The 10,810-nt window shown below is 65.9% G+C and overlaps 1 protein-coding gene across 2 annotated transcripts; it reads right to left on the reverse strand.

The window, feature by feature from the left end:
• Positions 1–1,648: 1,648 nt before the first annotated feature.
• On the reverse strand, positions 1,649–4,153 carry CDKN1C (cyclin dependent kinase inhibitor 1C). Of its 2 annotated transcripts, none has more exons than XM_038563594.1 (4): positions 3,966–4,153; positions 3,098–3,769; positions 2,451–2,585; positions 1,649–2,360 (listed from the first exon to the last, which is right to left on the reverse strand). In XM_038563594.1, exons 2-3 carry the CDS (start codon positions 3,762–3,764, stop codon positions 2,452–2,454), a joined length of 801 nt encoding a protein of 266 aa, XP_038419522.1. In that variant the 5' UTR covers positions 3,765–3,769; positions 3,966–4,153; the 3' UTR covers positions 1,649–2,360; position 2,451. The 2 variants fall into 2 exon arrangements, with proteins under 2 accessions (XP_038419522.1, XP_038419521.1); XM_038563593.1 differs by having other exon boundaries at positions 3,098–3,774; positions 3,966–4,147.
• Between the last annotated feature and the right edge of the window lie 6,657 nt (positions 4,154–10,810).

The following is a 10,810-nucleotide window of genomic DNA, read 5'->3' on the forward strand; positions in this document are numbered from 1 at the left end:
CCAGGGAAAGAAGGACTTGCCTTGGGCCACATGCACCCAGGGTCCCACCAGCAACTCCACATTCAGCGCTCTTCCCTGTGGAGGGCAATCTCTGGGTATCTGCTACCAGGACGGACCATCTCTAGAAATGATGCCACCGTCCCATCTGCAGGCAGCCCTTGCCCCGCTTTGGGGAAAACCACCCTTGGGTGACACCTGGAAGGGACATGTAGGCTGCACCCCTGGGTCACATGCCAGAGCTGTGTGCAGAGCAGGGCAGAGGCCTCAGGGGCCGTGGTGCTGGGGGCCCATGAGGTGTCCCTCCCCTGCCAGATTCCATCATGGGTAATGGCTTGTAATTCAGGGAGACTTTGCCAGGTGCTGGGCGTGGCGGACCCCCACTCACACCTCAGCTGCATGATCCTCCCTTCCCACCAGGCTGTGGTCACACGGGTGTGGGGTGGGGAAGGCGCCCTCTCCACAGGAGAGGCTTGAAGCCTGCTGTCAGGTCTATGCAGCCCTAATGCCCAGGTTGTACTCACGCTGGAGGGGGCAGGGCCCCCCTCTCTGACTGCGGGGGCATTTTTCAGTGACCTGTGAGACCCCATCTCCCTCCTCCAGGCCCTTCTAGGCACTTGGAAGCTGAGTGCGTTCCAAGTGTGGATGCGTCTTCAGAATCCAGGGCTGAGCCCAGCCCGGGGCCCTGAGCCGTGGGAGATGTGAGCAGGGGTGTCTACAGCCCCTAAACGGTTAACTTAAATGCACCACCAGTTCCCCCGCTTCTCCTGGCCCAAGGCAGCCGCACGAATCCGGCTAGCCCGTCAGTTTGTGCTACTTCACGTCATCCTTTCCATTGTAAGCCATAATTTTCAGAGGTTTATAGGTCAGCTATAAAAAAATAAAATAAAATAAGCCTCCTCTTTTCGACTGAAAGGGAGTACTTTGAAAGCCAAAGGCTGGTGGGTGCACGCGGGTGGATGCGACCTCGAGTTCCTCCACGGGGGCAGCGGCGGCGGATGCGGCAGGAGCCCACCCCTCCCCACCTGGCCCCTGGCGCCTCCCTTCCCCCCTTCCCCCCTCGCAGGCCTTTGGGCTGCCCCTCCCCCCCCACCGTGGGCGCGAACAGGCCAGGAACCCCTGAGGGGGGGAGGGGTCTTCTGGTCCCACCCTGGTGGACCCAAGCCCACGAAGCTGGGGACCCTGGAGCCCTTGGGGCCCGAAGAATTGAAAGCTCTGGTCCCCAGGCGCCGGCGCCGCAGTAGTCAGCAAGGGGGATGGGCGTTGGCCCATCAGACCTCACCCCCACCCCGCAAGTGCCCACCTGAGCCCCATGCGGGCTCAGCCCAGGGCGGCTGGAGAGTGGGTAGCTTCCCTGCAGCCGGGGAAGCCGTGAGCCGACCCCCAAGTCTCGACGCACAGCCCCCCCCGCACGAGAGGGGGCGGAGGGGGCGGGGGAGGGCTGGCAGAGCGAGGGCGGGGCCGCTCATCCCTAAGTTAGGGGCCTGCAGCAGGTGGTGGGAGGCCTGCCCTATCGGGAGAAAGTCCCTGTGGCTTTGGGGCCGATGGCCTAGCAAGTGTTTGGGCTACCCCCTGTGTCCGCTGTCCTATCTCCCTAACTTCTGGGGGAGCCAGAGAAGGGAGCTGGAGGCAGTTCAAGCACACACGGAGCTGACTTGCAGCGTTTTTCGGCCTCTTTATTTAGAACCCGGCGGACGAGGGGCCGGGGCAGTGGTGCAGACGGCTCAGGAACCATTTTTAACAGATTTGTCTTCAAGTTTAAAATAATCATAATAATAAAAAGAGACAGCGAAAGCGCGAAGAGAACTAGCTAGATGGGCTTGTACGGCAGCTACAGCTTGTGAGCGACCCCCTCCCCCCAGAGTCCGCTATAAAAATAAATTTACATTTGTCGATAACCAGATGCGGTGACGTGCCTTTGGCATAACCAATAACCGAGCTATCGCGTGGCAGAGCGGCCCACGCCTCGACATAAATAGAAAATATAAGTTAGTATAACTTTAAAAACTTTTTGTACAAATATACATGTTTTTTTTTTCTTTTTTCCTTTTTTTTTTTTCTTTTTTCATTTTTTTTTTTTTTTGCACTGAGTTTCAGCAGAGATTAAACATTTTATATAAATGACTCTTAAAGCTTTACACCTTGGGACCAGTGTACTCCTCGTGCAGAATACATTTAGATATAAAAGACGTTATTAATACATTGCACAGTTTTTTTTTTTTTTAAATTTTAAACACGAAACCGAACGCTGCTCGGTGGCAGCTGCCGCCGGTTGCTGCTACATGGACGGTCCCAGCCGAGGCCCCGCGCTCCTGTCCTGTCCGCTGCCCAGCGGGCTCCCTCAGGGCTCTTTGCGCGCGAGGCTGCGGGAGAGAGGCGCAGTGAGCACAGCAGACCCCGGGCCCCGCGGGGCCAGCCCTCCCCGCCCGGCCGCGGCGCGCGGCCCTACCCACCTCATCGCAGCCGCTTGCGCGGGGTCTGCTCCGCCGAGCCCACGGCCGGGGCGGCGCCAGGCGCGGCGCATCCCGCGGGCACCTCGTTCGACGCCTTGGCCTCGGGCGCGGGTCTCTTGCGCTTGGCGAAGAAATCTGCGGGCGACAGCGCGCGCAGCCGCTCAGGGCGGGGTCGGCCGGGGAACCCGAGCGGGGCCGGGGTGGGGGCGCCGTCCCCGCCCGCGCCGAGGTCCGCGGCGGGTCAGCTTTGTTTACGTCGCCCGCGCAATGTGCTGTGTAAGCATTTCTCCTTGTCCCGCGGCCAAGCCCCCCGGGGCTGCCGCCGCGCTTAACCCCCTCGGCGCCGCGCCCGCCGCGCCCGCCGCGCCCGCCGCGCCCCGGGCGGGGTTCCCGCGGCCCGAGCGCGGGTCGCGCGCCCGGGGGGCCCCGAGCCCGCGCTCCCCGGGCCCGCCCGCGCCCGCCGCGCCGCAGCGCAGCGCAGCCGCAGGGCGGGACGGGGTGCGGGCGCGGCCGCGCCCTGCGCGCCGCTGGCCCTTTAATGCCACGGGAGGAGGCGGGGACCGAGGGAGGCCCCCGAGGCCGGGGAGCCCGGCCGGCCGGACAAAGCAGGGCCGGGCCGGGCCGGGGCGGGGCCGCGCGGGACTCACCGGAGATGAGAGGCCCGGGCAGCTTCTTGATCGCGGCGCCTCCCGCGGCAGCGGTGGTGGCGACAGCGGCGGCGGCGGCAGGAGCGGCGGCGGCGGCGTTGGCGGCGGGGGCGGCGCCCCCGGCGGCGGCGGCGGTGCCCGGCGCGGGGCGCCCCGGGATCCCTGAGTGCAGCGGCTCGGCCAGGGGCTCCTGGCTGCGCGGCGGCGGCGGCGGCACCGCCTCCTGCTCATCGCTCTCCGGCGGCGCCGCGGCAGGGGCCGGGGCGGGGGCCACCGCCGGGCCGCCCGACGGCGGCGCCGGCGCCTCCCCGAGGCCGTCGAGGGGCTCCTCGGCGGGCGGCGCGGGGGGCGGGCTATCGCCTGCGCCCTCCGGGCGGGGCCGGGGCGCCAGGAGCAGGCGGCAGCGCCCCACCTGCACCGTCTCGCGGTAGAAGGCGGGCACGGAGTCGCTGTCCACCTCGGTCCACTGCAGGCGCCCGGGGCCCCGCAGCGGCACGTCCTGCTGGAAGTTGTAATCCCAGCGGCGCTGGTCCTCGGCGCTCAGCTCGGCCAGGCGGATCTGCAGCTCGCGGCTCAGCTCCTCGTGGTCCACCGGCCCGAAGAGGCTGCGGCAGGCGCTGGTGCGCGCGAACAGGGGAAAGGTGCGGCGGGCGACAAGGCGCTCCATTGCCACTGCGCTGCGGAGACACACGTCGAACCTGGCCCGGGGCGGCGCGCGCCCGGGCCGCGGGAGAGGAGAGGAGAGGAAGAGGAGGAGGAGGAGGAGGAGGAGAGGAGAGGAGGGCGGAGGCCGGGCGCAAGGGAGACCCCGCGCAGCCGGAGTCTGCATTGGCAAAGGGACGCGGCGGGAGGGCGGCGCGGCGGCTACCTGGCTGTCGGGCCTGGGCTGCTCCTGATCTCGCTCGCGGTGTCGTCCGGCCGGCGGCCGCGCCCCCTCGGTGCCTGTCCTCGCCCGCTCGGCTCGTTGGGGCCTGGCTGGCACCTACCGAGCGCAGAGCACTTGGCCTGTGGAACGCCCAGCCCTCGCGCGCCCCTTTATACGCGAGGGTCCCACCCCGCCCCCCCGCGCGAGGGCCCCGCCGAATTAGCATATGTAGTATTTTCAGTTTCGACAACACCGCGGCGATTGGCCGGGGCCGCTGTGCCCCCGCCCCGCTGGCGGCCCGGCCCCCGCGCGCCGCCCATTGGCAGCGCGCACACACCCACCCGGGGGCGGGGCGGGGCGCGCGGGCCGATTGGCGGGGCGCGGGGCAGTGAGCGGGGCGGGGCCCGAGTTAAAGGGCGCTGCGGGCGGTAACGTGACACCGCGGCGCCCCGCCCCCTCGCCCCATCCCCCCCCTGCCCGCCCCCCTCCGGCTCCTTTGTCTGCTGGCGGGGGCTGCGCGGCGGCGGCGGCGGTGGCGGCGGCGGGCGGCGGGGCGGGCGCCCCCTCGGCCGGCGCGCCCTCCTCGGCGCGGCGGGGCCCGGCGTCCCGGCCAGCTCCGACTCGCCCCCCGGGGGCGCCCGCCCCGCCGCCCGCGCTCACCATTGGGCCTCCAGCGCCAGCTGACGGGCCTTGAACCCGCCGCGGGCGTCTCGTCCCCAGCGGGAGCGAGATGGGGTCTTCGGCTGCCCCCGCGCGGCCTGCCTGCGGCGCCCGGGGCTGCAGTCGCCGGCAGGGTTCCGCGCACCTGGAGCCCCAACACACCTGCTGGCCCTAAGGCCCTCGAACCGCTCTTTACCCCAAAGGGCGAAGTCTCAGACACCTTGGAGTGCGGGCCCTCAGTCCCTGGAGTCCTGAGGTCTTGGGGCCTGGCCAGCCCTGCCGGGGGATGGGCACCCACCCCTGCCGGGGGATGGGCACCCACCCCGGGCTATGTCCACCACCTCAGGGACCGGGTGCGAGACACCTCTCCCGCCTCCGCTTGGCCACTCCAGGCTTGGGCCACACAATGCCAGAGGTCGGACTATTCACACCAGCCGGAGGCTGTTGTTCTGGATGGGGTACTGGACAGGGCACTGGAGGCTTCTCCAGCCACGGTGGGCCTGGCTCTGCCTAGCCTAGGGCCTTGACTGGGTATCCTGGTCCTCTGGGGCCCCCCAGGTGGGAGGTAGGGGTGAGCGGTGGGCAGCCCTGCTCTAGCTGCTGTAGGAGCTGTACCTGTCTCACCATCCTGGAAGGCCAGCACCCCCTCACTGTGACTAATCAATATTGTTGGGAGAGAATGATGGGGCACGCAAGCCACGGGGCCCTACTGCGGCTGCCAGGGGGAGGGGGAGGGGAAGGACTGGCCAGGACCCAGACCCCTTCCCCCCACACGCGGGGCCTTGCTACAGCCCCAGGTCCTCCTCGGTGGCTCTCATCCCCACTGGGCCAGGTCATGGGAGATGGTAACTCTCTGCAGCTTTCCCTTTGGCCCAGCCTATTGTGGGGCAGGGAGCCTAGGAAATGCCTCCAACTCCTCACCCCCCCACCCCCCCACACACACACAAGCTAAGAGCAGCCCTGGAGGCCTGGGGGGTGGGGAGGGTCAGGCACCTGCTGGACAGTCCAGCAGAGTCCTGAGCTGTTAGCCTCTGTCCCTGATGAGCCCATGAGCCGAGTAAGAGAAATAAGGCTGACCCCACCCCAACCAGACTGCCTCCCCCACGGGGTCAGGTGGGTTCCAGGACTTCTTAGGGATGGGACGCTGTGAAAGTGTGCCAATGTGTCCTGGATGAGGTATCCTGGGTGTGGGTGTGCCGAAGGTTGAAGTGAGGGGATGAGACAAACAGGAGTGGGCACTGGCATGGCGGGGCAGGGGGACAGGGCAGGGTGCTGGGCTCTTGATGACAGGACCACAGGCAATGGCTCACGGTTTTTATTCTGTTCTGTGCACTGGATTCCAAAGTTGCCACAGGGGTAGATGCTACAATTTTGTATCTTCAGGAGCTTAAAGAGGAGCTGATGAAGGTCCCCCAAGCTCTGTGGACTCCTTACACCAGCTGCTGTCACCCGGCCTGGGGCTGGAAGGAGGCAGGGCCTGGCTATGCCAGCCTCCCCAGTGCCCTAGCCCAGTGGTGACCACAAAATGTGGAACCAAGTGGCCCCCAGGATTTCCCGAGAGGTCTGGATACTCTGGCTCCAGCTGCCCAGGAGGGCAGGCTGGGGAAGCAGCCCACCCGCAGCCCAGATTCAGCCTCCAGGCTGGCTCTCTTCCTAGAGGAAGGAAGCCACCCCACTCCCAGCCCCTGCTCCAGACACTCAGGGGAGCCCGAGCTCTCTTCCCGAGCAGGGACTGGTGCTATGAACACCTGTCTGCCCTCAGCTCCCTAAGGGGAATGAGCAGGAGCTGACCCTGCCCTCCCCAAGCACTGTCCAGGGCGGAGGTGGGCTTAGAGGGCCATTGCCACTGCCTTTGGTGCCTGCCCTGACACCTCCGTGGGTGCTGGCCGAGTTTAGACAGGAGGGTCCCAGCACCCCTTCCCACCCCCACAGTGACAAAACTAACAGCGTGTGGCATTGAGTTCTGCCTCCAAGGCCTGGGAGTGGCAGACCCACACACCTCGTGTCACACAGTGCAGCAATAGTGGCTGCCATGAGCTGGGACCCAGGATGGCTCTCCTGAATCCCCTTGCTGGGCCTCACCTGTTGTGCAGAGAAAGGAGGGAGCACAGTGGGGAGGGAGCACTGACTCGCCATCCTCTTGATGCCTGGCTCTCTCTTTGCTTTCCCTCTAGGCTTTCTGCTCTGATTTCTCCAAAGGCCATGGGCACGCCTCCCCTCTTGGCCTCATTAGGGCCGGGAGGTGACCTACTCTGAGTTTGCGCCCCTGAATCTGGTTACGGATACCCACCGGCTTACTGAGTGACTGGTCCCGAGCCGGGAATGGGTCTGGAGGAGGACAGCCGAGGAGCTGGGGGCCGGGAGTCTGAGAGAAGGCCCAGGGCTCCACCCCAGGGGGCCCCCGAAGCAAGTGAACATCTGTCTGAGTACAGTAACCAAGCTCTACTTGTGTAATTAAAAATATATCCGAAGGAAAAAAGGAAACAAAAGGCATGATGTTTGTACTCTGTGTTGCTGCAAACGGTAGAACCTGAGATGGGGTGCTGGCCCCTGGGGACCAGCCAGGACAGGCTCCCGGGATGCCCCGGCACCCGACATCCTGCCTGCGTGGGAGTGGGGGAGCCCGCATGCAGGGTGAGGGGGTCAGAAACACTGGGCCCTCTGCTGGCTTCTCCAGTGTGCATCTCTGCCCTTCCTACCCCCGTCCAGCAGAGGAGCAACCCAGTAAAGGCACTGTGTTCCCCAAACCATTTCCTCTTCCTCTGAACGAACAGAACAAGACCACATTCCCAGCCCCTCTGCTGCTGGGGGGGCCACGGACACAAGCAAAAGCACGCTGCACCCCTTCCAGGCTGGGACCCAACAAACCAGCCAAGCTATCCTTCTCCCTCTCATCCCTGCCCTGCCAGCTAGATGGAGGGGTGGGCAGGGGTCCAGGGAGGGACTCCTGGGGACAGCAGAAGCTGTGAATGACCACAGGGAGCTGAGCCAGCAGCCCCACCAGCTCTCTCTGCACACCCTCCTGACGGAGGGGAGTGAGAAAGAAACGTTTTTTGCATTTGAAGCCACCAGCCCTCAGGAGTCATCTGTTACCGCAGCCACCCAACTCCCCCGTGTGGCACGGGCCTGCTCGGGGTGTCGTTTTCTGGATGAGGAGACAGGCCTGGGCAGATTGAAGAAGTTGGTGCAGCTCCAGTGGTTAAGGCAGCTAACCCCCTAACCCAAGCCCTGGCGGGGCCACTGCTCCTCACAGACTGCCCCACCCCCAGTGCTGAGGGAGTGGGCCCCTTCTGCACTCCAGGAAACTGAGGCACAGGGAGGTGGGGGGGGGACACTCTTGCCCCAGCGAGTGGCAGAGCTGGGTGGGCCGGAAAACGTCCTCGGCCACGTGCCGCTGCCTGGTGGCTGACTTCCCCACCGGGTATCCCCAGAGCTCCCTCCTCCTGGGGAGCCACATGGAGCTGCTTCTGGAAGCCCAGTAGGACAGTCTTCGTACTGGGGCCCGCCCCCCGCGTGCTCCCCGGGACCCTCCGAGGGGTGTCTGCCTGCAGCCCTCTGGGACTGTTTACCAGGTGCGTCCCTCCACCCCCAGGAGTGCAGAGGGAGGTTACCCATGCTCACAGCACCAGCTACCCTGAGCCCCCCCTGCACCCGGGCTCAGCTCCTTGCCTCACTTAATCCTTCCAAGAACCCGTACAGGAAGGTGTTCTGATGCCTGTTTAGCAAGGGAGGAACCAGAGGCTCAGAGAGGTCGAGCAACCACTCAGCGCTGAGTGGCAGCAGATCCGGTGCCTTTCCCTGGCCCTGAGCCCCTCTCTGAGCATGAAAGCTGGAGAGGAAAGAAAGCAAGAGTCCCCCAAGGAGGGGAGGGAGCCGGAGCTGGGCATCCGTGGGGGCTGTGGCCCTGGCCTGGGAGGCAGACCCCTCAGGTGCCTCCCATCGGGGAGCTGCTGCCCAGCCCAGGCTGCCCTGTCCTATGTAGCTCTTGGCCTGTCCACCGCATACCCCACCCCCTGGCCGTGGGCAGGGCCAGCCCCGGGGGGCCCCAAGCCGCAGCACCCAGCAGTGGCCCTGGACAGGTCCAGCCAGACCCCTCGGGGAGGCTGCTGCCCCTCGGAGCGTCACCTTCTCCTCCGTAAGATGAGGCCTGGAGGCCCCGAGGAGTGTGGAGAGTTAGAGATTAACTAGCCAGCCTCCAGCGACAAGCAGCCAGCCCAGCTTGGAGCTGGGGCTGGCGGGGAGGGGGGGTTTCCTAGCACACTTGGCCCAGGGCCCAGCGCCGGCGCAGCAGCAGCAGCAGCAGCAGCAGCAGCAGCAGCGGCAGCAGCGGCAGCAGCGGCAGCAGCAGCGAGAACCTTCCTCCCCGCACTGACTTCCCGCGCTCCTCTCGCCCCGCCCCCAGCCCCCCCAGGACGGGCTGTTCTCGGGGCGGCTGCCAGGCACGTCCTCCGCAGGTGCCGGCCTCCCTCCGGTGACGCGTCCACAGGCCTCACGACGGGAATCCAAAGCTCGGATTACAGGGGCTGCCTTGTGCTCTGGTCCGGGCGGGCCGGGGGTCCTCACTCCCCGGGAATTAGCAGGAGGGGCCGGGCAGGCCCTGGGGGAGGCGCAGAGGGAGCAGGGAACAGCCCCGGACGTGCGAACTCCGCTGCCCAGTCCCCCACAACAGGCGGGGGGCCCCTTCCCCTCTGAGTCTCCAGCAGGAGGACCACCTCCTCCCAGCTTGTCCAGGACTGTTCTGGTTTCAGCACTGACCATCCCAGGAGGCCCGTGACCACTGGTTATCCTAAGCTGCAGACAGACCCTCCCAGGCTCTCCAGGGAGGGGGCAGCTATGCAGGAGGCTCTTAGGACACTTTGGCCAGCTCGGAGCCCCACCGGGCTTCCCTCCTCTGCACCACAGAACACAGACTGGGCAGGTCCCCGCAGCTCCGAGGCTCACCCTGCCAAGGAAAGAGCTGGGGAAATGAATGTGGGTGAGTGGATGCCCCTTCCTGGGTCTCATTCCACCGTGCCCCTGACTTCCTGCCCGGTCTCCTTGAGCTAGGGGGACCCCTGTGAGTCAGCCTCTCCTGTCCACAGGGGACACAGGGGATCCCAGCTCCCACCCTGCTTCCAACACACCCACACGGCCTTCCGAGAAGCTGGAGAGCCAGAGAGGAGACGGGAAGGCCTCCATCTGCACCCCCACCCCTCGTGGGTTCAGAGCCCTGGCCCTGCAGTTATGAGGAACAGGAGCTGGGAGCCCACATCCCCACCAGGCCCCGGGGCGGGGTCTCCCTGGGCCTGTGCTGGACCGGGCAGTATGGGAGCTTCTTGCTCCCGCCACAGCCCCGAGCAGGCCCCAGAGCAAGTTGGCCACCATGGCCAGGGAAGGAGAGCCTTCCCCACTTCGTCATTCACCTTGGGTTCCCATTGCCCTTCCCCCAGCAGGGTTTCAAAGGTGCACCGTGGTTGGTGGGGACGGAGGCCAGGAGGTAGAAGCCGAGTCCTGGCCGGTCCTCCCGATGCCCTGCAGGCCACACAGAGTATGGGCTCAGCGGAAGAGGCGCCTGTCCCCTCCCTCCCTCGATGGCCCTGGCAGGGTTTGAGGGGCTGCTGAAGCCTCCCTCCGAGGTGACCGCCCCTGAGCCCCGAGGGCATCCAGCCTCAGGCCCTGAGGCCTAAAGCTGGACGCCTGCTGCCCCCTGGTGTCCATCGCTGGCACTGCAGCCAGGCTCCCGCCCACCTGCCCGCAGGCAGGGAACCGGGAGAGGCCCGGGGAGAGCCCGGGTCACCCCCAGCAGCCCTCAGCACCCCCCATTCATCCCTCACTTGGTGGGGAATTTGGGCAAGGGCCTTGCTCTCTGGGACCGTAAGTCTCCTCAAGTTTAAATGAGGAGGGGCTACCCAAGGTGGCCGGTCAAGGCTGTGCTGGGGGAAAGCCCCGTTTTCAAAAAAAAAAACCCTCTTCCCTTGGTGTTTGGGGGAGGCTGTCACTCACACTTCTCTGGGAAAGAACACACGACTTTTCTCTTCTCTGGTGAGCAGGGGTCAGGGGGCCAGGGGCCCAGGAGCAGGGAGAGGAGGGGAGTGTCCACCAGGTAAAGACCCACAGTAAGGGCTGGCCCCTCTGGGCCCCTTCCCTTTCTTCCGCAGCCCCAGCCCCTCTTCCCCTTCCTGCGCTGTCCCCCCCCCCATCGCCCCCTG

Source organism: Canis lupus, chromosome 18 (assembly GCF_011100685.1).
Source record: "Canis lupus familiaris isolate Mischka breed German Shepherd chromosome 18, alternate assembly UU_Cfam_GSD_1.0, whole genome shotgun sequence".
Taxonomy (NCBI): Eukaryota; Metazoa; Chordata; class Mammalia; order Carnivora; family Canidae; genus Canis; species Canis lupus.

What these genes read in the sequence shown, in the direction of transcription:
- CDKN1C (XM_038563594.1), bottom strand. Translation starts at nt 3,764, where the DNA reads ATGGAGCGCCTTGTCGCCCGCCGCACCTTTCCCCTGTTCGCGCGCACC. An exon ending in GCCCGGGCCTCTCATCTCCG is followed by an intron (nt 2,586 to 3,097) that starts GTGAGTCCCGCG and finishes TGTCGCCCGCAG; the next exon opens with ATTTCTTCGCCAAGCGCAAG.